This window comes from Rhinolophus ferrumequinum, chromosome 24 (genome assembly GCF_004115265.2).
Source record: "Rhinolophus ferrumequinum isolate MPI-CBG mRhiFer1 chromosome 24, mRhiFer1_v1.p, whole genome shotgun sequence".
Classification (NCBI taxonomy): domain Eukaryota; kingdom Metazoa; phylum Chordata; class Mammalia; order Chiroptera; family Rhinolophidae; genus Rhinolophus; species Rhinolophus ferrumequinum.
Window position 1 is genome coordinate 22,876,900 of NC_046307.1, and position 24,903 is coordinate 22,901,802.

A 24,903-nucleotide genomic window follows, 5' to 3' on the forward strand; every position below is an offset into this window, starting at 1 on the left:
CATTAGACTGTAAGTTACTCAACAGTAGGATTTATGCCTTATTCATCTTTTAATACCCCAAACATACTGAATGAATGAGAGGTGCCAAGCCTGCAGAAGTTTTGGGTTTGGTTATTTGGTGATTTTTACCGGGTGTGGTCTTTTCCAGTTCTCACCACCACCACCGCCACCGCCCATTTGTGCCCGTGGAGGACAGCATCCTACCCTCAAGGAGAATATTAACACTTTCGGCCTCTTACATGACATGCCCTATTATAAGTAAGCACTTTCACTCAGCTCATCCCATCCCCACCTCTTCCCTGGTGCAGGCCTTGGCCTGAGCCAGGATACGGAGCAAGGCAGTCTGCTGAGGGCCCAGTCTCTAGACAAAGCAAGACAGAACTTCCAGCATGGGAGGGGCATGAATGACAATGCCTGCATCCACTCCACCCAAATCAACCCCGGAAAGACGGTATCTCGTCCCTCAAGGGGCGCGCACTAAGCACGCCCACACCTTTTTCTCCCCAACCCACCCGATTTATTACCAAACCCCCTAAGAGACAACCAAGATTCTCCTAGTCAGGTTTGTCCAATCAGAGGGTGCTCTGGAACCAGAAGATCCGCTCAGCTCCACCCAAGGCTGCTCCAACTTTCCAAGTGACAAATTATAAGCAAATTAAAGCTCAAGCAAATCTGAGTGACGGAAGACAGAGCCAATCAGCAAACTGGGAAAAGGACCACCCGCCTCCAACCTGCGGAGCTTGCCCGCCCGGCGCGGTGACTAATATGAACGCCTCCCCATCCCCCAACACACACCCACACACATTTCATGGGACGAGTGCGTTACCTCGTGAGACACACATTCCAGCGACCGCAGCTCGCTACAATAGCGGCAGAAGTAAAGCTGCGAGAGAGGGGCGCGAACCTTCTTTTCTCCCTGGACTAGGTAGAGAACCCGCTCGGATTGCAGCAAAGACGCCATCTTGGCGAGGGAGGAGTCAACGACGCTCCCGCCGCATCAGGTGACCCGAGAGCCAGCGTTTTCCTCGCCGCCTTCCCGACGTCGTTCAACGTAGACTTTGACGTAAGGTTTCCTACCTCGTGGGGCTTTGCGCCGGGCGGAGGTCAAAGTGCGCGTGCGCAGTTGGGATTCCTGCTTTCCCCGCCCCCACCATAGGCCCGCCCCCCTAGGGTTTTAGTGAGCGTCAGCGGCCTGTGTGGAACTAAGGCTTTTCTATCACTAGGTACATAATCACAGATAAAATCCAGACAGGTTCGGTGATCTCCTGTCCTTTGTTTCTTCCAGAAAGGAAGGCTGCTCTTTGTTTTATTTTCAACTGGTTTGAGAGTCGGCCTCACCTTCCAGGCAAATGTCCAGAAGGTAGTTGGAAGGTCTCAGGAACAGAGTCCCCTGGGCACTAGAAAGCTGAGAGCCACGCCAGCACTTGCTTCTGAGAGTCTTGCCACTGAACTGTAGGAAACTATCACAGACATTATCTCATTTGAAATTTCTTAGACTGTGAGTTCCTCCAAGCAGACGCCGTATTCATTCACTGGTTTGGAGTACTTAGCATTAAGGACTGAGTCTATGCAGTAGTCTCCCTTTATCCGCAGTTTGGCTTTCTGCAGTTCGGTTACCTGCCGTCATCCGCGGTCCAAAACTACTAAATGGGAAATTACGGAAATAAGCAATTCATAAGTTTTAAATTGTGTGCCGTTCTGCACAGCGTGATGGAATCTTGTTTCATCCTGTTCTGTCCCACTCAGGAAGTGAACCGACATATCCACGCCGTATACGCCACCCGCCCATCAGTCACTTAGTAGCTGGCTTGGCTATCAGATCTACTGATGTCACAGTCAAGGTATTGCAGTGCTTGTGTTCAAGTAGCACTTATTTTACTTAATAATGGCCCCAAAGAGCAAGAGTAGTGATGCTGACAATTTGGATATGCCAAAGAGAAGCCACAAAGTGCTTCCTTTAAGTGAAAAGTATGTATGTATAGGGAAAAACATAATATATGTAGGGTTCTGTACTATCTGTGGTTTCAGGCCTCCACCGGGATCTTGGAACGAATGCCCCGTGGATAAGAGAGGACTGCTCTACGGTGGGCTTTCAATAAGCATTGATTAATGAAGGAATGAAATTAATGAATGAACCATGGTACTAGGTGTCATTTAGGTTTTTCTAATGTATAAACTAAGGCTTAGATGTGTAAAGTGACCACTTAGAACTGGCCTAGCAGAGACTGGAGCCCATGTTACCTGCCATCAGTTCTCCGGCATGCTTTTCTCACTGTACTAGTATTGTATTATTACCTGTATAACATTAGAGTTGGTGACTGAGAAGAAACGAAACTGAATAATATTAGCTAACATTTACTTAGCACTTGAGTGCAGGACACTGTGTCAAAACTTTATATACGCTGTCTCATTTAATTTTCACAAAAACTCCAAAAGGCAGGTTTTATCATTATCTCTATTTTATAGCACATGAAATGGAGGCTCATAGAATTACAATTACTTGTCTAAGGTGTCATAAATAACACAGAACTCTGTTCTGTTTGGCTCCACGGCTTGCATGCATTACTCCTATGCATACTGCCTCCAGCATATTTTCTTAATTTCTTTTTTCCAGCTTTTTTGAGGCATAATTGACAATGAAATTTTATATATATTTAAGGTGTACACCTTGATGATTTGATATACATTGTGAAGTAACACAATCAAGCTAATGAATATATCACTTCACAGTTACCATTTTTTTTCTTTTCTTTCTTTCTTTCTTTCTTTTTTCTGGTGAGAACACTTAAGATCTACCCTCTTAGCAAATTTCAAGTATATAATACAGTATTGTTAACTATAGTTACATTGTTGTACATTAGCTCTCCAGAACTTACTTATCTTGCATAACTGAAACTTTGTACCCTTTGACCAACAAACATCTCTCCATTTCCTTTTCCCCCCAGGCCTTGGCAACCACTATCTCTGTGCTTCCATAGGTTTGACTATTTTAGATTCCATATATAAGTGAAATCATGCAGTATTTGTCTTTTTGAGTCTGACATATTTCACTTAGCATAGTGTCCTTTAGATTCATCCATGTTGTTGCAAATGGCAGGATTTCCTTCTTTCTTAAGCTGAATGAGATTCCACTGTAATCGCCAGTAACATAGTCCTCAGCATATAGATAGCAACTAACATGGGCCCTGGGCAGCAGCAAAGCACAGGAACTGGCATGAATACAGGCACTGGGAGCAGAGGGAGACAGAGGGAATGCAGGAGGACTTCTGGCTTGATTTCCAAGGCTTACAGGGCCAGCCTGCTCAGGTGGTGCTTGGCAGGTTTTACAAAAACAGACAGCAGCTGTGGGTTGGAGTTTGTGGATGCCTGCTATAGCGACGTCGTACACTAGACTGAATGACTTAGAATCATTATGTACTAGAAAGAGCCTAGTTCAAGCCCTGTAGTTTTCAGACGGAGAAAATGAAGTCCAGAAGTGCAGCTGTTACCCAGTTGAGGTCCAGAAAGTCAAAGGAACATACCCACAGGTTTTCTCACTTCTGGTACCATATTCTGTTCTCTAATTCCGTAAATGCAGTTTCCTGCACACCACATCAGTCAATTCATACCCATGCCCAAGTAGGAAACTGATTGCTTTTCTAACAACACTTAAAAAGAAAAGAAAGCAAATGCAAGGGAACGCGATGCTAATGGATAACTTGTTTAATTTTGCCCTGGAAGTTTGCTGGAATTGCATCATTTCCCGTTTGGGGCACATGCGTTTCACATCTCCAGAATGCTCTCCCCTTGGCTTCCGTGGGAATTCTCAAATATACCTCAAGCCTAACCAAAGCTTGTCCCCCCACCACCACCACCACCACACTCCCTTCTCTGTGCTTGGTAGACTAACCGGAAGCTAACATCAGTTTGGTGGCACCATGGAACACTTCCTCTGTGCTCTGCTGAGGATGCAGAGACGTGAGCTAGGCATCCACTACTTTCAGACAGAGGAAGCACAGGGTGACCTTGAGTTAACCGCTGCAGCTGTTACCCAATCGCTGTTAGTGTTTAAGGCAAACGCTAGCCCCTGAACTGCTGGCTCATAAGAGCACACTCAGGGACATGCACTCTCTAGTCCACACATCTCTTCCTCCTGCACGTTTGCCCCTTGGCATTCACAACTGACTCAAGAGCTCTGAAGGAAGTGGGGAGCCATTGCAGGATTTCAAGCAAAGCAGTGACATGATCTACATTTAACAAGGGTCCCTCTGGACGCTGTTCGGGGACTGGGCTATAGAGAGACAGGAACAGAAACAGGGGCTCAATTTGGAGATGACAGCAATGAGCCACGCCTGAGATGACAGTGGCCTGGACCAGGGATTCTGATTATATTTTGAAGGTAGAGCCTGATGCCCACCTCTGGGAAGTCATGCACATAGACTGCCATATGAAGGGTAGTTTGGAGTCATGCACCAGGGAGGCCCTTTTGGGCCAGAGGATAATCCATTTCATGGTTTGGCTGAATTCAGCTACTGGAAGTTTATTTCCTCAGAAATTATCAAGGCTATCTGTTTCTTCTCCCTGAGACATCATGGAAAGAAGGAGATGAAGCTAACTTGTTGAGTCTCTACATTTTTCCAAATCACAAAGCATTCTGATTACCACACAGGAAAGCGTATTTCACAAGAGGCCCATAGGAAGAGCCAGTCTGTTACTAAACACATGAATCACATCAGAGCTCCATCTCAGGCTGAGAAGGAGAAGCTGATGTATGAGAGAGCCCAGCTCATTTGGAATGGTGCCAAGGGTTCTTCTAAACAAACTTTGCCCATTGCTGTGAAGGCAAAGAGAATTAATAAAAGTCAAAGTGGGTATAGAACATCATAAGTTGCCATATAAGTATTTGCTATTAGGCCATAGAACTTAGTCCAATCTCCTCATTTGTAAGAGGGGAAACTGGTTCAGACAGAGGAAGTAGTTTGTCTGAAGTTACCCTGGTTCTCCAGCTTACTTAATGAGCACTAAGTTGATTCTTTTTTATATGTTTGGGTCATTGGGATTTCCAGTCCTGCCCACACTCCCATCTGTGCTTCTTGGGTGCCCCTTACCATTTACTTCTGGGAAGCTCTTTTAGATTGAGCTAGCGCTCGGTGTCTGTGAATCTTTCTGCCCTCACAGGAAGTTCAATGGGATGTTTTATTACTCTTGAGCACCTGTGGAAACCAGCCCCCAAATTAACCTTCAGTGGTATTCATACTCTTGTATATTCTTGTATCAGGGTTGGTCTGTGTGACCAACAGCATACAAAAGAAGTGGTGGTATGACGTTTCTGAAACTAGATTATAAAGGGGGGGAAAAATCTGTGGTTTCTCTGTTGGGTGCTCTCTTGTTATTTTGGGTGATCTCTTGGATCACTCGTTTGGAAAAAGCAAGCTGCCATTTTGTGAGCAGCCTTATGACCATGTGGCAAGGAACTAAAGACTCCAGCCAACAGCCGGTGAGGAATGAGGTAACAACTAGTACATGAGCTTGGAAGTGGATTCTCCAGCTCCACTTAGGTATTGAGATGACTACAGACCCAGCTTGTAGCCTAACTGCAATCTCATGAGAGACCCTGAGCTAGAACTACCTAGCTAAGTGGCTCCTGGACTCCTGACTCTCAGAAACTGTAAGATAATACATGTTTGTTTGAAGCTGCTAAATTTTGAGATACTTTGTTACACAGAAACTCTAAGATAATACATGTTTGTTTGAAGCTGCTAAATTTTGAGATACTTTGTTACACAGAAACTCTAAGATAATACATGTTTGTTTGAAGCTACTTAATTTTGAGATACTTTGTTACACAGAAACTCTAAGATAATACATGTTTGTTTGAAGCTACTAAATTTTGAGATACTTTGTTACACAGAAACAGGTAACAAATATACCCACCTTCCCTTATCACCATCCTAAAAGTTAGCCTTTGTTGCTCTGTGCACTTGTCTTTCCATCTCTGTCACCTCCACCATCCTGTCATTGCCTTGTGCGTTCCCCATGTATCCTTACCGCCAACTATCTGAGGCCAAATCCGGAAGTCATCAAACCTGCTGAATTGCTCATAGTACCAAGAGGAGCAGATGGTAGGCTAAAATCAGAATTTGAGAGAAGTTTAATAAAGGGACCATTTGCAAAAGTGTAAGTGGGGTAGAAAGTAATTACAAGGAATACAGCAGTACCCCAGGGCAAGTGAAGGTGGCGTGCTGTTTATGGCCTGAGGCCTGAAAAGGTAAAGGGTAAGGAGCATTTAACTTCCTGGAACCTGGAGACAGAGAGCTGTGTGAAGAGGTCCCCCTGACAGGAGTTGGACCTTTGGGTCCAGGACAGAGCCAGGTTCTGGGAGACTCTGGGGTGGAAAATAGAATGCAACATACTTCAGCTCCTGCAGGCACTTCCCTCTTAGCGGAATCCAACAGGAAGCGAGTCATCAAGGAAACCTAATTTAGTTTGGGTTTCTCAGGAGCAGACTATGGGACAAGGCTTTAAGGGAAAGTCTATTGAAGTGAAAAGTTTAAGTGAAAATGTATTTGAGAGGCTCTTGGTACACCAGTAGAGGAGTAAGGAAGTGATACCAGGAAGAGAAGGCAGCCAATAAGATTGTGTTATTAAGCCCGCTATAATAGAGAGTGACTGGAGCTTACGCCCACAGAGAAACTCTGGAAAACAATGTAAACACACGTCGAAGAATTATTCTAACAGTGGATGAGGGAGTTGGGGCGTTTGTGCCCCTAAAGTCTGCTTGAGGGCCACTCCCCAGGATGGGTTATTCCTTGGGTACTTTGGATTGCCAGGCTGGTAGACTGGCCGTCTGTGGGTTTGGAAAAAGCCCTCAGACACAAAGATGCAGGTACTGTCAGTCTGGGGAGAACTGAAGTGGGTGAGGTCCAATCAATTTGGGCAGGGCATTGACAGGGCCTGCTACAGGGCTCTCTGTTGTGGGCCAGATGTGGTACAGATGTACCACCCCATGCACAAAGCAGGATGGAGAAGTGTGTGGAGGGTGACTCTAGAAGGACAAATCAAACTTACCTGCATATGTAAAGTAAATAAGCAATATTTACCAATATTCTCTAAAATGGAATATCACTGTTTAGGTGCCAAAACAATTTTTCCTGTTGATTCTCACAGTTGCTGTCCTCTACCATGTATCACAATCATGTATCTAATGGAGTGATTGTGCGTCTGCATTTTGCACTATGCACTAGCTAGGCAGGAATTAGCCTATTTCACAGAGTAAAAGACAGACACAGAGAGGACTTAACTTAGTACGAGTCAGTTAGGTGTAGGACATTTAGAAGCAGTTCTGCCACTTACTGGCTAGGTAATCTTAGCCAAGTTAACTTATTTCCTTTGGGCCTCTGTGTTCTCACATGTAAAACAGGGGTTAATAACATTTTCATTGTAGAATTGTTGCAAGAACTAAATGGTATGATATATGTGAGACACTTGCTACATGGTAAGTGTTGAAGAAGTGTTTTTAAAGTAAATAATCCTTTGGGGGGGAAGGCAAAGGGCTTTTATTACATGCGTATATAGTCTTTTCTTGAGACCACATTTCCTCAAAAATTAGACTGACTGGACTGAATATATCTACCAGTAATAGGCATTCTCTTCTCTCTCAGCTACATGATTGTGTGATAATGGACCACTTTGGAATTAAGCCATGAGAATTGATTCAAATAATTATAACCACATTCATGAGACCACATGACCATTGCTCCACTTCAAAGCCACAGAGCAGAACCCTTCCTTTTCCTTTAATTCAACTCCTTTCTTTTCACTTTTGGGGTCTAAAGACCTAGGGAGGGGAAGGGACTCATTGAAGGTTACATGCCAAACTTGTGCTAGAGCCAGGATAAGAAGCCCCGGTTTAGTGCAGTTTAGTGCCCTTTGGATTGTGCCCATTTGATACACCCACTTCCCTCTGTCTCCCCAGCCCTGCCACCTTTCCAATAAAATCCTCTGCAACGTCTGTCTGCTTGCATACCTCCAGTGTCAGGGAGCTCACGACATTACAGTGAGCTAACACCTGCCTCTCTTCCACTGACACTAGCTCTCGATTGGCCTCAACTCAGCTCCCTCTGCCCCAGGATATACCTCCGAGGTTTGCTCAGGGTCCCCACAGTCTACACAAGTGCCCCTATCTCTGGACCAAACAGCTTGGTTTCTTGCAGCTCTGTCTTCCTTTAGTCTGTTTCAGAAGTTGAGAGGAATTTTATCTTCTAGACACATAATTACCTTCAAGCTGCGGTGGCCAGAAGGGAACACAAATTTTATGTGTGAACTTGGCTGGGCCATAGTATCCAGATACTTGGTCAAACGTCTTGGTGTTGCCATGGAGGTGTTTTTTAGATGAGATTGATATTTTAATAAGTAGACTCTGAGTAAAGCAGATTACCTTCCATAATGTGGGTGGGCCTCATCCAATCAGTTGAAGGCCTGAAGATAAAAGACTGCTGACCGTTGATGAAGAGGGAATCTGCCAGCAGATGGCCTTCGGACTCAAGCTGCAGCATCAGCTCTTCCCTGAGTCTCCAGCCTGCTGGCTTGCCCTGTGGATTTTGAAGTTGTCAGCCTCAAAGATCATGTGAGCCAATTCCTTAAAATCAATCTCTATTTATCTACCTATATCTCTTTACACACACACACACGGACATACACACACACACGGACATGCACACACACACAACTAGTTCTGTTTCTTTGGAGAACTATGACTCATACAATACGTTTTCAAGCATACACTGCCTTTAGGCACAACCCCAGAACTAGAAAGAGAAGCCATGGTTGACTTCTCATCTTCCTCTCAGCATCTTCATTCAACAAATGGTGCTGGTGATAGAAAAAGGAAAATGTTGCAACCAGAGTTCTGAACTTAAGGCCCTGAAAAAATCAGACCCTACCCCAAATTGTTAGTGCAGAGTGGCACAGAATTTAGGCTCTGTAATCAAAGTTCTCCTCTGGCTTTGACAATTGCCAGATGGTGACCTTGGGAAGTGACTCAACCTCTCTGAGTCTCAGTCTAGTTTCCTCATCTGTAAAAGGAGGCGTTTGGATTAGATCATTTTTAATTTTCTCTTTCATTTTGGACATGCTCAAGGCCTGAGCTCCTGTTTGTCAGAAGACGAAGACTGAAGAACGCGGGACGACTGAATTAAAATTTGTGGGTGCCCAGATGGGACAGGGAGTCCTGGTCCCTGGATGGATCACAGAGGCAGGCAGGAAATCGCAGAGTGGACTGTCCTGTGTGGAAGCTGGGCCTGGACTGGCAGGGGGGCATGGGAGTTCAGACACTGAACTCTAATGGGCCATTGATCACCTCCGATTGGGCCATTTCACTGCCACCACTAAACAAACGGGATGCTCAGAAGCATGTGACAACAGACAAGCAACTAGCTTCACGCTGGACCTCTAAGTCAGTCTTCTGGACAGGGCTGGGAGACAGGGCTCAGTTTACAGAGAACGAAACAGTCAGCGAGGGGAAAGCCTCTTAAGGATCCTATACTCAGTACATGGCAAAGCAGGAGCTCCGAATCCGGCTCTTCCACCCAAACCCTTTGGCTAGACTTTCCCACGTGTAGATTACAGCTGGAAAGGCTCTTGGAGGACACGTTTTAGGCCAGCCCTCTCGGTTTACAATACAGAAAGCGTAGCCCCCGCGACGGGCGAAGTGATTGTTCAGCGCCACACGGCGAGTAAGTGACAAGGCTGCGAGGGGAAACCGAGAGACTTCATCATCTTCTCTCTCCTGCTAGCTTCTTTCTCACTCGCAGCCCGCGGGGAGCTGGGGGAGGAGCTCAGCCTGGTGGCTGCGCCCCGGGCCCCGGCTTTCCGGGGCGGTTCCTGGCGGCAGCGCATTCCAGAGCCTCCGGATCCGCGCGGCGCGGGGTGCCCAGCGGTGCGTCCCGGCCGCGCTGCGCGCTCCTCGGAGGAGCCCGGCACATTCTGGGCCTAAAGTCCAGGGCTAGGGGCCGCTTCCCGCTGCCCGAGCCGGGGCCGGCCCTGGGGGCCCGGAGAAGCTCGGGAGCCGCTCCTGTCCCAGGAACTTCCCGCAGACCCGGTGCGATCCAGCTGCGGCGGGGCCGCGCGTTTTGAAAGCAACTCTGCGGATCCGGGGTGAGTGGGGCCATTGGGTGTCGTGCGTGGGGCTCCCTTCGGTCCTCGCGCTGCCCCTACCCCAGTGCCTTCCCAACTCTCCTCCTCTATCCCTCCTTCTTCTTCATTTCTCCCTTGATCACTTTTGCAGTTCTCTATTCTCCTTTTCTCAGCTCTTAACGTTCCAGATGCCTGCCACGCACGATCTTGGGCCTCTGGGGAGGCTGGAGCTTAGATGGGTGAGCCCCAGCCCCGCAGAAGACAGGCTTCTGTCTGGTTGTCGGTCTTGCTTTTCTCAAAGTCTCTCATAGAAGTTTGGAAGCAGGAGTGGTGGCTTCCAGCCCTGGTCTGTCACTAGCGCTTTCACCATCCCATCTCCGAGCCTTGTTTCTCCATCTGTGAAACGGAGAAGAGAGCCTTTGCACACAGAAATCAGGTGAGAAAGGGGTGTGCAAAGTATCTTGGAGAGAAGCCTTCCTTCCAGGCTCCCTCCTCTTCTCCCTCCACCTCTTTACTGAGGACTTGGTTGTTCCGGGTGTTGGTTCTCTTGTACCGTGTGCCCTCCACAAATTCCTTGACAGTAGGGACTCTTGCTAGGCTCATCACTGAGGCATCCTCAGCACCTGGCACACGGCCTGGCACAGAGGTGCTCAACACGGTTCAGTGAGTGAAGCCATGAGGGAAGTGAACCATACACACCTGTACTACCGTCCGGGGTTCTTATTTTGGTTGAGTGGTGAGGCTTGGCTCTTATTCCTGCATCTCCACTTGTGTCGGCCTGAGTCCTGACAGCACTGGTCCTGTTGGGCCCTGGGGCTCATGCGTGTCCCTTTTCTCCAGAGTCCTCAAAGCTCTAGGCTATTGAGGTGAAAGCTGCTCATTGAAGTATCAGATCCCTTGCACACCTGCTATGATCTGTGCCTCCACTGCAGTGGGTAAGCGGTCAGCAAGGGCTGTGAACACCTGAATGCGGTCGGGGGTGGGAGGGGGGGTGGGAAGAACAGTTCCTGGGGAGTCAGGAGACACTCTGCGTTACCTGCCTGGGGCATTTCCACTGTCTGGACCTTGCCTTCCCATCTGTAAAATGAGGAAGCAGAGGTGAAACAGATGGACAGCTGTGGTTGAGCGTGATACGCTCTTTTGTGTCATGCAGGCCACTCTGCAATCCTCTGAGCACGTCCGAGATAGCCCAGCTGAGCTTCAGGACATCACGTATGTCTGTAATAACAACTGAAAAAGCCAAGGAGACGTGTTTCTCCGCTCTAGCAGGGACCTCCTGTTTCCAGCTGTCCCAGGGTGATGAATCACGCTATGGAAGTTACAAGTCATGCTCCACCAAATCTTCCAAACACTGACCTCGCAGGGCGTCCAGACTGTGGTTTCCATTGCAGAAAAGGTCTGGGGAATTCTCCCTTTCTGGCACAGGCTGAGAATCACTGAGCTGTGGTGAGGTGTTTGAGACATAAAAGAAATGAGAGACTCGGGGGGCTCTGATGTGGTCGGGTCGCACAGTGAGCCTGGTATGGCAGAGCCAGAGGTAGAGGCAGTCACAGCTTCAAATGTTTTCCCCACCATGTTCTCTATTCCTTCTTTAAAACAATGTGCTTCTGTTTCTTCTCCATGGGTTAAACATACAAACAAAGGAAATATCTCCAAGAAAAGAGGAACTTTGTATGAGCTGATCTCACACTGCCACTACTGGCTGTGGTAGGTATCAAAGACGGACACATGTACCCACACTCAGGTTACAGGAGCCGATGTTGGTATTACCACACCCTGCAGACCCCCACCCTGATTGGCCAGGGAAATGATGTAATAATAATCATACTTGACATATGTTGAGTGCTGACGATGAACCAGGCATTATTCTAAGCATGTATTAACTCATTTAGTCTTTATTTCAATCCTGTGAGTTAGGGACCATGATTACATCCATTTTGGAGAGTCCCAGGGTCCCTAGGGATTCACTAGCCCACTGGCTGTGAAATTCTCAGTTAACTTCCCCTGGGTCACTCTGCAAGTAAGTGACAGAGGCAAGATCTGAACCCAGACCCCCCCCCCCCCCCAATTCCAATGAGATTCAGAGCATAGGCCCTGGAGCCAAACTGCTTGGGTTCAAATGACAGCTCTGCCACTTCCTTCCTTTCTGTGAGGTCCAGAGAGAGTAAGCAATTCACCCATGGTCACACAGGAAGCAAGCGGCAGAGCTGTCATTTGAACCCAGGCAGTTTGGCTCCAAGGCCTATGCTCTGAATCTCATTGGAATTGGGGGGTCTGGGTTCAGATCTTGCCTCTGTCACTTACTTACAGGGTGACCCAGGGGAAGTTAAGTGAGAATTTACAGCCAGTGGGCTAGTGAATCCCTAGGGACCCTAGGTCTTTTCCAACTCACTAGGGAAACACACAATGTCAAGTGAGAGTGGTGTACATCCAGAAATTAGATAGCCAGGAGGGGAACAGGTCACTGTTATAATTTCCTGGCACATGACATTACAGCAAAGCAGATTCATTTTGAAACCATGTGCTTTAAATTGTTTAGTTGTATACAGATATAGCTTCCTTATTTTATGAATTTGGACTTTAACTGGCCAATTGGGCATGTGAAATACTGGTGACCCACTATGTAGGATCAGGGGAAATGAAATGGAGGAGGGAGAAGGAAAGACAGAAAACTAAACTGGGTTTCAATTAATGATGACACATATCTGACCCACATGTCACTACTCCTAATGCCCTGTCCCAGGCAGGTATTGATAATCAGGACCTTGCACGTAACCTCCACGGGGCCGGGGAGTCCTTCCTGACTCTGGACAGCCTCTGCCCATTGATTGTGAAGCTTTTATCTTCTCCCAGCCTTCCCATTTCAGTCCCCTGGGTTATGGTCAAGGAAGTACCGGATGGCAAAACAAGAGACCTTTCTTTTCAAGTGCCCTGCTGGCATCTTAGAAAACACCTTGGGGCTTTTTAAAGATTAATCTTTTCTTCCCTTCACTGCTTTCTAGTTTTTCTTTAATGGTCTTCAACCCAGGACTGTTCTGGACCTGGGCAGGGCTCTCGGGGAGACAGGATGTCAGGAGAGCAGAGTTAGCCTTGGAAAGGTGGCCAGACCCTTAGAGGTCACCTTGTCCATCCTTTCCAGTTGACTGACAGGAGACTGAGGCCCAGTTTGAAAGAAGGAATTACTCAGGATCACACAATTTATAGGTTTTTCTAATGCTGCCACAAATTACCACAAATTTAATGGCTTAAAAAATCAAATTTATTATATTACAGTTCTATAGATCAGAAATCTGGTATGGGTCTCCCGAGAATAAAATCAAGGTACCATTAGGCTGCATTTCTTTTGGAGTCTTTAAGAGAGAATCAGTTCCCTGCTTATTTGAGTTGTTGGCACTATTCCGTTCCTGTGGTTGTAGGACCAAGGTCACTGTTTTCTTGCTGGCTATAAACTGAGGGTCATTCTCTGCTCCTAGAGACCACTGCATTCCTTGGCTCATAGCCACCTTCCTCCATCTTCCAAGCAAGCATGTTGACGAGCCGTATCCTTCTCATGTCAGCTCTCTCTGACTCACTCTTCTGCCTTCCTCTTCACGTTTCAGGGCACGTGTGATTAGATTGGGCCGGCCCGAATAATCCAGGATCATCTCTCCATCCCAGAGTCCTTAATTTTAATCACGTCTGCACAGTCCCTTTTGCCTCTGTTCTCCTGACTCCATCCTCTGAGTCATGTTTTCTTTTTCACATTCGAGGTTCCAGGGACCAGGACATGGACATCTGTGAGGGGCCATTATTCCTCCTATCACGCCCAGTGAGGCGGGATTGGTGACACTCAGGTGCCCTTGCGACTCTATCACTGAGCCCCCCCTGACAGCCCATGTCCTAGAGAGTCTTCTTTGTCGGGCCAGCAAGCAGCAGGCACTTAGTCACTGGCAAATAACAATGATGGATGGTAGAGGTTTAAACAGGATGCTGTGGATTTGGCCTGCGTTTCTCCTCTGCTGGCTCCCTGTTGGTTTCTAAGACTCGGTATTGGCTGGGTCAGATGGTACGTGCAGTCTTGAACAGCTCTGGTGGCTTTCTGATCTCTTTGAAATATCCTGGTGTTTTTCCATTTTTCCAGTCACAGAGGAGCAGATAGAAACTCTGGCAGAGAACAAATCTTTAGATGGTTAAGAATTTTGGAGGAGACAGAAGCCAGTTGGGGTAAAATGAGAACAGAGTGTTCCTCGGGGACCTTGGGTCGTTGGAGAAATGCCTCCAATTTGATTTATTTCACATTTTTGATAGATGTGTGTCCTGCCCATCCCTTCTTCTGGCCCCTTTCTTCGGAACAGAAGTCCCCTGTGGAACAGACTCTGTGCTGGGTTGGTAAATGCTTGAGGCTCTCACATAACAGGAGGAGAACTACATGTAAGTGTAAATATGAGCTGGGATGATGGCCTTTTCACACTGAATTTGGCATGGGAAATCCCCTCCCTTTTTATCAGCCTCCCTGTCCTCTTCTAAGAACAGAGAAAAAGAGGTTCATACCCTGGGGAACTCCATCCTACACCCCTACACCCACCTCAACGCCCCGCTCCTGAGCACAGCGAATCAGACCTCACATTGAAGCCCACCAGCCCAAGAAAGTCAGCAAGAGGGAGTCCTAGAGGATGTTATTCTGAAAGGCCAGCCCTCCTCTCCCTGGCATGTACGGGGTAGGCTGGGAAAGAAAGAGGTCTCCATAATCCTTTCTGGATGGACGGAGAGCCCAGAAAATGATCAAATCAGAGGATGTCGTTTTGTTCTAGAGATAGGGTTCTGACTTTTAAGGTCATTGGACTTTCCACAGGGGTGAGGATCCTTTCTGGACCTCTACCAACTAAGCTCCAGGAGTTGAGCTCAAATGTGAAGTTCCCAGTCTGCCCACATTCATTCCTTCACCACTCTCACATTTATTGGGAACATACTGGGTGCCAGGGCCTGTGATAGGGGCTGAGGGTACAGCCGTGAATAAGAGACGAGGCTTTTGCTCTCCTTGTGCTTGTATGTGAGCAGGCAGAGATGGCCAATAAAAACAAATAAGCAAACCAACAAGTTAATTTTAGGTTGCAGAAAGCATGGGAAGAAAATGAAACAAGGTGTGAGACAGAGAATGGCTGGTGGGTGAGGGAGGGTCTGGAAAGGCTTTTCCAAAGAGGTACCGTTTAAATTGCGATCATGGACATTGAGACGCTGGATGTTGAAAAGAAAGGTCTGGGGGGAGGAGCATTCTAAGAAGAAAGAACAGCAATCACCAAGGCCTTGAAGTGAGACCAGCACTTGGGACCCAGATCAGTAGGTACCCCAGTGGGGCTCCTTCTTGGTATTTGAGTTGCCCTCTCTGTCTGGCCTAATTGCTCCATTCTTCTCTGACAATCTCACCAGCTCCTTCCGAGGGTAGAGCTTTGTAAGGGTCCTATAAGCTGTGTGATGCTGGTAAACGCCCAAGTCTACTGCCTTGGGAACCGTCAGCCTCACAGCTCACATTCTGCAAGGGGCTTGAAGACACACCCCAGCATCAGTGACTAAGAGCCGGTTCTAGTTGCCTCCTTTCAGCTCCCTCCCCGCCCCCCATGTCTGGTGGAAATGAAACAGCAGCAGCACTGTCTACTCAGAGCTCTGGCAGTGCTGGACTGAGACCACACCTACAGGAAGCCACCTGCCTCTATCTGCCTTTTCTCCCACTTTGGAATAATTAAGCCTGCCTGCCAGCAGGAAGTCATTTCTTTTATTGCCTTCTTCCTCTGTGAACTCCTTGGCGGTAAAACCGGTTGGATAACCATCGGGGGATCTCTCAAAAATTAACTGTTGGCTGCAGTTCAGAGGTGTACGGTGTGCATTTCCGGTGAAAGGTCAAAACTGGGGCAGATCATCCAAGGCTATTTATGAAACTCTCACTGTGGTGTCCTAGATCAGATTCACAGCCTTCGTGGCACCCAAGCTAGTGGCGGGCCTCTGAACTTTTTGAACTTAGGAGCTGTATTGTGTTCACTAGCTCAATCAAACATATAGGAAGCCCTTACTATGTATTCGGCATTGTCCTAAGTAAGTGCTTCACATCCATTAGTTCATTCAATTTCCACGTCACCCCCGTGAAGTAGTTACCATCATTATTTACTATTATTCCCATTTTACAAATGAAACTGAAGCTTAAAGAGGTAGGCTTCTCGCCAAAGCCACAAGCTGTACGCTCGTGTGCTCCCCACACACCACAAGGCTTCACCTCAGAGCTTTGCTGATGATGTTGTACTCTGCTCATCCTGCCTTTCCCCTCCCTTCTTCCTTTTGAACTCCTACTTATCTTCAAAGCCCATAGCCAGAGGCCCCCTTCTTTGTAAAACCTTCTATTTTACTTAGACAAAAACAAAAGAATGAGGATTAATATTTTTGGAGCATCTATTATGTTCCAGGATTCTATTCATTTTGCCTCACTTTATTCTCACAGGAGGATCGTGCAAGGTAGTGCTTTTAGGGCCCCTGTTTTACAGATGAGAAGACCGAGGTTTAGAGATTTTCAATAACTTGTCCAAAGTCACACCTCCTCTAAGGGTGGAAATCAAGATTCAAATCAAGATGCTCTTAACTCCAGAGTCCATGCGCTTTCTACTTCTTTCCTCTTGTCCGGAAGCATGTGGTTTGGACCGTCAGCATAGCACTTCTTTGCCTTGTATTGCAATTAGCGACTGTAAGTAATGTCTTTTTCCTCCAGGAGAGAGTGAGCGTCTTGAGAACAAACACTATTTATCTCTACACCCACTGCTCGATCCCTAGTGGGTTGTTTTTTTTTTAATTTAATAAAGTTTCATTTTTCAAAATGTACAGTTGGTGGGACCTGTGGTTCCTGCATCTTCGCCAGTGGCTGGGGCAGCCCCACCCTTGGTGTTTCTGGTGTAGATGACGTGAACTCTGTGCTCTGACACTGATTTAATAAGTCCTGTACTAGGGAGCTCCTGAAGGGCTGCCCTGGCCAAGGACCTGCGGGTCTCGAGTCTCTGAGACAACAGCTGGGGTTATAAGCTTGTGGTTGGGAACTTCCTTACAGTTTGTCATATGTTGCTTTGTCACACAAGACTAGGTTATGGAGCTTGTCCCGAACTTTGCCTTTGGACCGCTTCTTCTTTGTGGCCTGGCCTCCAGATTTGTTCACTGGATCTTTGTTTTTCTTGGCCCACTTTCCAGCATCTTTCTTCTTCTTGACGTCCTTGGGCGGCATGGCGAAGCTCAGAAAGCAGTGGCTGCAACTGCAGCCTCGCTAAGATGTCGGACAAAACGGCCCCTGATCCCCAGTGTTTAATCAACGTGCCCTAAAAGTTTATTGAATTAGATTGCATTGCTACTCTACCAGTTTCATACTTGGACTGGAAGAATGAGTCAGGTAGATCAAGCATGCTGCTAGTTGATGTTAAAAAATCATTAATAGAGATTAATCATCTATCATCTTTTTTGATAAAGATGTGGTCTGAGTTAGGGATGCGAACAAACTCTAGCTGAAGGAGGCGAGGATATTTGCTTCAGTCTGCGAGACCCGACGTATGGCCAGGAATTATTAATCATAGGATGGACATTCGTAGACTGGTTACTGTGTGTCAGAACACTGCTAAGTACTATGTGTGATTATCCCATGGAGTTCTCCTAAGCCTATGGGGCAGACACTATTATGTTCCCACTTTTATTTTTGTTTTCAGCTGAGGAAATGGAAGCACTAGGGAGTTTAAGTAAGTTATTCAAGGTTGGTCAGCTAGAAAGTGGTGGAGCCACATTTACATCCAAGCTGCCTGGCCGCCCAGCATGGGTTTTGGACACTACCCTGTAGTGTGAGGGTAAAGGAAAGACTTCCCTGCCATTTCCCACCCAGAAGTGTCTCCTGGATTGTCTTCACCCAGAAGAGCGTCCATCACCCTCCCAGAATACAGGAGCTTGGGATGTGTGGACTGATGAATCGTTTGTGCAGTACCTATACCACTGAGTAGAGAGGGAAGGCATTCGGTGAGAAGTAAGCTGTGTGGGTGAAGGCAGTGCTGGGCAGAGCTGGAACCTACATGAAGTTATCCATTCCTCTCCCACTCCTTCCTTCCACGTGCCTGTGGGCTTTTCCCCAATTGGAGGAATCTCCCAGTACCAGTAACACTCCAGTGTCTCTGCCTCTCTGATGTTCTTACCCACAGTGAGGAATACATAAGTTACAAGCCTCAGCCATTACCTTCTTCTCTAGCTTTGTTTGCATTTGGGCCTTAAAGAGATAAAATGTAAAGGGTAGAACTGCATACATCAGTGATTCTGACAGGACATTTCTTTCCTTTGCTCTTGGAGTGTGTGTGTGCTCCTGGAAAATCATCTCACCTGCCTCACCTGTGGTGAAGCTGCTTAGGGCTCTGGGCCTCCAAATCCCCCTGCTAGACTTGTACACAGTGAAAGGGTATAATCAAGAAGCCTGACTGGCTCTTCCTGTTTACATCAGTTTATTCTCTGTCACTGCTTTCTCCAGCCTGACTCCACTTTCTTCCCCAACTCCTGTCTCAAACAGGACAGCGATGGAATTAAAAAGAGCACTGCACATCAGGAGGCCTGAGTTCTCCCCTCCATGGTGCCCTTAACTTTCTATGTGACCTTGGGCAAGTCATTGTCTTCAGTCAGTAAAACAAAAGGTGGGTTATGCGGTTTAAACTACATAGTGTCTAAATTCTAGAATACCATTCGTTTGTAGACGTTTCATCTGCACAGAACAAACCCGGTAGGATATAATAGTGCAATCTTAGTTTTCTATTGATGCCATAACAAATTACCACACATTTAGTGGCTTAATACATACACGGTATTCATGATCTCACAGTTTCTATTATTTCCATTATTGTATTTTTCAGTTCTAGAATTTCTATTCAGTTCTTTTTTTTAAAAAAAAAAAAAATCTCTTGTTTTCTTATAGTTTATAGTTCTTGGTCAAAATTCTCAATCTTGGATTTTTTTTTTCTTCTCATTGGACACAGTAAGGTTATTAAAGTGTGCGTCTGTCTGACAATTCCAGTATCTGGAGCCCTGTAGATCTTTTTGTATTGTCTGTTGTTTCTGATGGTTCTGTTCTTGTCCTCTTGCCTTTTTTAATTGCTGCTTATTTCTGATTATATAGTGGACATTATATCTAAATAAAAAAACTGAAGCCTATCTTGTCCAGAGAGGATAGAGGTTTTCTTCTGCCAGACAACTGACAACCTGGAACTACCTTAATTCAGTTTGAGGGACTGTGATGAAGCAAAACTGCTCGTAGTCTCTGGGATTGGTAAGCCTTTAGTTTCTTCTTATTACTCCGAGTGCTCGTTGAAGTCTAACATCAAAAGGCAGGGGTTTTATTCTCCCTGTCTTCACAGTCTTGAATTCCTGAGTTTGTCAGAAATACTGCTTACTCTCCATCCTCCGCTAGTGAAAATACTGCTTCAAATGCCAGGCTCACCACCCTGGATTTCTGTCTTCTCCCAGATCTTAGCCTGGTCATTCTTCATTATTTTATCATTTCTTAGTGCCTTCAAGCAGATTTTTTTTTTTTTTTTGGTCCATTGTTTCTAGTTGTCCTCAATAAGAGGATTGGTCAAAATTGTCTAGTTTGTCGTTGGATACCGGAAGTAAAAGTCCTGATTTTTGTAGATTGCTGTCTCTTCTCAATTCTCTAAATCTAGAATGGCCTTTGGCCAAAAGCAGTAAGAGTCTGCCGTGGACTTAGAAGAGAGCTGTGGTTCTGGCATACGCCACGCTCACTCTCCTGGGTCTGTATGGATGATGGCTCTAGGTAGTGGTGAACACAGGCTCAGGAGAGCTGAGTTTGAATCTGTTTATTTAGCTTTACAATCACGAGCCAGTTAACCTCTCACAGCTTTAGTTTCCACATCTGTAGAATAATATATCCTGCACAGGGTTATCGTGAAGATTAAATAAGTTGATGTCTGGGATAAGACTTTCCACAATACTTAGTACTTGGTAGTTGTGAAAGAAATGCTGGTTTGTGTGATTCTGTGTTTGAAGAAACTACACTTCTCTGTGCTTCTGGGAAGTAAAAGAGCTATGTCTTCTGAGTAAATAACAGTAATTCCTAAGAGAGTATCTTATATATAGCAAGTACTTAGTAGTGCCCAACCAAAACCACTATTGCTCTGTCGGAGAGGTAAAAGTTGCTTGCTGGAGAATGAGCCTCATAATTGAAAGGTAGGTAGACAGCACAGATTAGTCACCTTATATTTAGTTATTCTAAAACTCCTGACTTGTAGGAAATTTTAATTTATGAAATGTCTACATTTTTTTGTTGGAACTAGAAAATTTGCCATAAGATGGAATTGATGAGAACATTGTTTCTTTCTTTTGATTTTTATTTTTTCAAAAGGACTTTTAGTTGCTTAGAAAAATGGTCCCAGAAGTCAAACTTGATGTTTGTCAAGCAGGCAGCAGGGCACTCCCTTTCGTTCCTAGATTGGACCAAGTACAGTACTTGATAGATGGAATCAATTTTCTACCTTTGGAGAAGGCGCAAGATTTTCCTTCTTCAGAGGAACTACACTTTTTTACCCTTACGTTTGGTCTTGTTAATGGACCGAAAATAGTCATTTGGAGATTATTAAACTTTCCACTGAATTGTCTAAATTGCTTAAACTTGGGACTGGTGGTGTAGGGCCTGGATGGTATCAGGGGCTGGGGATACAAGTGGCTTCTTCCTTTGTCAGTTCAGAGTGGTGGTAACGCAGTTCCTTAGACAAATTTATGTTGAACATATGTCAAAGTTTATTATTCATCAATGAGGCAAATAGATAAAGTACGCCAGTTTAAAATGACAGGAATTTAGGCCTGACTGCTGTTCCACCCTTGGTCAGAAAAAATATCATATTTTTATCGGTGATAAGTTTAAATTTGTGACATGAATGGTTTGGGCCATTATGCTGACGTGACCCATTGATCAGAAATAACAAGCAATATATCTGGAAAGCAAACGATAGGCAGATTGATCTATGGTTATTAATTAGATGCACCAAGAAACAGGGTTTTATGCCATCACAATGAGCCAGTGTACACAGAGGTCAAACATAAGTCAGCTAGCATCAGCTTAGAGTCCTGCTTTGTCTCAAGTAAATTTTTCCAGCGTGCCATTAAAGATGCTGAACACATGCTTTGCGGAGTTCTTACTTTGGGGACAAAATTTTTCTTTCCCAGTGGGGAGAGTGGAAGTGACTGGAACCCCTATTACGTAGGAAGCAACAGCCCACTAGAAGATACATGTCTGAGGATTGAACACTTCTGGACCTGTTTTGCCATCTGTGAAATGAGGCTGGTTCTTCTAGCTTCAGTGCTCCGTGATTCTTGGTTATGGATGAGCTCTGAAGGCTGAGTTCCTGTAAATGACAGGTTTTGCTTACAAAAATCAGCCAGGGAGATGATGTATTCCTGGCATTTGGAGTCACAGAGACTGTTTGATGTTAATGGGTTTACCGGAAAAAGCTTTTGTGGGGTTCCTTTGGCCCAAGGCGAGCTAGCTGTTGATGTAATCAGGAGACCACAAAGAATGACTGCTCCCGCCTCGCCTCCTTAGCTGTGCGTGAGTCTCCTATGACTCATGCTTCTGTGCCTAAGACCTCAGAGAAAGCGACCACGTTTCTAAGGCTGAGGTAGGGCCAGACTATGCCTCTCCCCAGCCTGATACCCCTGAGGCCCTCGGGAGCCTTGCTCTGCAGACGCTTCTCCTTCATCCTGGACTTGCCTAGATCTGAGTAGACTGGTCAGATCAAAACAATCCAGAACAAAAAAAAAATCCAGAAAAGAAGAAAAAAAAGAAAGAAAATGGGGTTGCTTCTTTGACAACATCAAATTCTTAGGCTCTGGGGATTCCTCATCTATGCTGCTTCCCACTGGAAGTGACTAGCAAAACCTAAGCCCAACCCCACGGCTCTTAGAATCTATGAGCAATTAGCAGGCGTTACATAATATCAATGAAAATAACAACAGCAGTAAATTTTTATATATGTACAGTAACTTAAAAAAAAGGAATACATGCCCATGTTTAGGAAATTCAAACAGTATAAAAACATGAAGAATGAAAAACAAAACTTTCCCCTCCTGTCTTACTCCCCAAAGGTAATCACCAGTAACCCTGTCTTGGGATTCCCGTCATAAAAGCATTTTCACTTATATAGCCTTACCTATCTATCTATCTCATTCTACAGAATCGGAACCAAAGTAATCATCCTACACATTATCCTACACTTTATTTTCTTTCCCCTTAAAATATTTTGGAGCTCACCGCAGATCACCATTCTTTTTAATAACTATTTAATAACTATTGAGTTACTATTCATAACATACTGCAACAATGCTTGGTGTGTAGCAACCACTGTACATTTGTTAAATGAATAAATGAAAATTGCTGTATGGTATTCCATTCTATGGAGATACCCGACTTTATTTGACTATTTACGAACACTTCTGTTCTGTTGGTTGCTGTAACAAACACTGCAGAAATGAACATTCTTGCATGTCCATCTTGGGGGCTCTCCTTTGGGTATGGTAATCAGTACCCTACTTAGAGTGGCAAGAGTGGGCCTGGAGCCAAAGACATTAGAGAGGAAAAGTTACTATTTAGGTAGAAAAGCAGGAAATAGGACTGGAATTGGGAATTTTGCCCAGGACCTAAGATCACAGAATTAAAAAACATATTAGCTCTAGAGGGAACCATCAGAGGTTATTTGTTCCACCCGCTGGGCAGGGGAAAGTGCTAACATCTGTGGTTCTCAAGTTGTGCACTGAGCCCTGGGAGCCGCAGTGATGAACTCACTGGAAAAGTGTGTGTATGGGGGCTGCAAGACCTTTACATTTTTTGACCGGAATAGTGATATCTGACATCCCTCAGACACTATGTAACCTACTAGCTCAAGATAGTTTACGGTTTAACATTAATCACAGTACATTCCTTTTGGTGATGTTATAAGTTGTGAAGCTAAGTTTTTGGCGGTTGCCATGATACAGCAAGTACTCGCAAAAATCAATGTGGACTAGGAAGTGAGCATGGCATTGTCCAACCCGACTCCAAGGTTTCAAAAGTTATGCCGTGCCCAAAGTTGCACACATCCCATGAGTCGGTAACTGGTTAAGAATGAAATAAAAATATTTTTTCTTTCAATTTGTGCGTATTATTATTTTTTTTCAAACAGCTACTAATTAGTTAGGACATAAATGCTTATTAAGTTGTTTGAACCCAGTTATGTAATAAACGGAACTGCTAGGCGTTTCTTTTGGCCTGGAGTGCTGTGAAGAAATGACTAAGACACTAAGGGTGCTGTGAATTGAAAAAGTTTGGGAAGAACTGATTTACATACTTTACCATCAGAACTCTTTTAGCTGCAAGTGAGAGAAACCAAACTGACAAGGCTTAAGCAAAGGCAGGAAATTATAGGCTTATACACCTGGGATATCCCAGGTTGCAGGTGGCGTCAGATAGGGCTGGGTTGAGGTACCCAAATGCGGTTATCAAGGCTCCATTTCTCTTTCCACCTCTGGACAAGCTCTCTGTGTGTGGGTGAGAAATCCCATGCCTGTCCTTTCCAGACTCACACCATTTCAATTTACCATCCCAGCAGAAAGAATCATCTTTTCCAATAGCTCTTGCATAAAAGCCCTGTGAGGCCGAGGACTCTGGCCGCCCTAGACTGGGTCGCTTTCCTGTCCCTGAATTGAGACTATGGAGATTTGTAATGGCCACATAGGTCACATATCCATCCCTGTGCTCAGGCGAGTGCCCTGACTAAACCACATGGAGTAGGTCGGTTCTTCACAGAAAAGAGGGGGTTCTGTTACCCCAGAATGGGAGAAGAGGTACAGGGCCAAAAGCAAGGAATTTCCCATTTTACAGGTGAGGGGACAGACTGGCAGTAACGTCATGTAATAGTTAAACATGGAGACTCTGGAGTCCCACCCATCTGGCTTCACTTCCTTTGGCACATTAACGTCAACATCTTTTAAGGCTTTAGAGTCCTCATCTGTAAAATGAGAACAACTGAAGATAAAGGCCAAGAAGTGAAAAAAATAAAAATAATAATCATCCCTACCTCAGAGCATTCATTGGTGGTTGAAGTGAGGGCTGAGTTAATACATAGAAAGTACCCGGCAGAGCACCTGGCACAGAGGACACCCTCAGTAAATGATGCCATGGTTATTATTGATCAGGAGACTGTAAAGATCACCCAACTGGTAAGTGACCCAAGTGTCTGACTCCTGGAGCAGGTTGTCTTCCAAGGAGGGAGGCAGGGAGGGCGCAGAAAACAGTGATTTCCTCCTTCCTGTCTGTTGCAGACTGAGGCAGCATGGATGCCGTCAGCCAGGTCCCCGTGGAAGTTGTGCTCCCCAAACACATCCTGGATATCTGGGCCATTGTCCTCGTCATCCTGGCCACCGTTGTCATCATGACCTCCCTGTTGCTGTGCCCGGCCACGGCGGTCATCATCTATCGCATGCGGACTCATCCTGTCCTCAGCGGGGCTGTGTGAGAGCCGGGGCTGTGTGAGAGCCGCTCAGGAGGGGCAGGGGCGGGGTGAGGACAGCGGCCCCGCCCCCAGCCTCTTTCCCTTTCTCAGAAAAGCAGCAGGAGGGACTTTGGAGCCTGGACTCTGGAGCTTGACATGGGGGAGGACACCTGAGTCCTGGTGCAGTCTGCCACTGGCCCGCTGAGTGAGATCTGTCACAGGACCTAATCCTATGACTTCCAGGTTCCTTGTCTCCAATGGGGCTCACTAACCGTGCCCTTCC

At 45.9% G+C, this 24,903-nt stretch overlaps 2 protein-coding genes and 1 pseudogene across 4 annotated transcripts in view; 1 reads left to right on the forward strand and 2 right to left on the reverse strand.

Moving 5' to 3' along the window:
- DCTN4 (dynactin subunit 4) overlaps positions 1 to 983 on the reverse strand; it is a 30,704-nt gene extending 29,721 nt beyond the window's left edge. The window contains exon 1 of the mRNA XM_033095925.1: positions 827 to 983. Within this exon, the coding sequence (XP_032951816.1) occupies positions 827 to 961 (135 nt within the window). The 5' untranslated portion in view covers positions 962 to 983. The remainder of the gene's footprint in view (positions 1 to 826) is intronic.
- SMIM3 (small integral membrane protein 3) lies at positions 938 to 24,645 on the forward strand. 3 transcript variants are annotated; one of them, XM_033095927.1, is made up of 3 exons: positions 10,075 to 10,134; positions 14,401 to 14,523; positions 24,451 to 24,645. In XM_033095927.1, the coding sequence occupies exon 3, from the start codon at positions 24,462 to 24,464 to the stop codon at positions 24,642 to 24,644; it is 183 nt and encodes a 60-aa protein (XP_032951818.1). In that variant the 5' UTR covers positions 10,075 to 10,134; positions 14,401 to 14,523; positions 24,451 to 24,461; the 3' UTR covers position 24,645. The 3 variants fall into 3 exon arrangements, with proteins under 3 accessions (XP_032951819.1, XP_032951818.1, XP_032951817.1); XM_033095928.1 differs by lacking the exons at positions 10,075 to 10,134; positions 14,401 to 14,523 and adding an exon at positions 938 to 1,063; XM_033095926.1 differs by lacking the exon at positions 14,401 to 14,523.
- On the reverse strand, positions 14,555 to 18,940 carry LOC117016557 (40S ribosomal protein S25-like; annotated as a pseudogene).
- Positions 24,646 to 24,903: the final 258 nt, after the last annotated feature.

Bases quoted from the DNA above. Each gene is read 5' to 3' on its own strand.
- SMIM3 (XM_033095928.1), top strand. From the start codon at position 24,462: ATGGATGCCGTCAGCCAGGTCCCCGTGGAAGTTGTGCTCCCCAAACAC.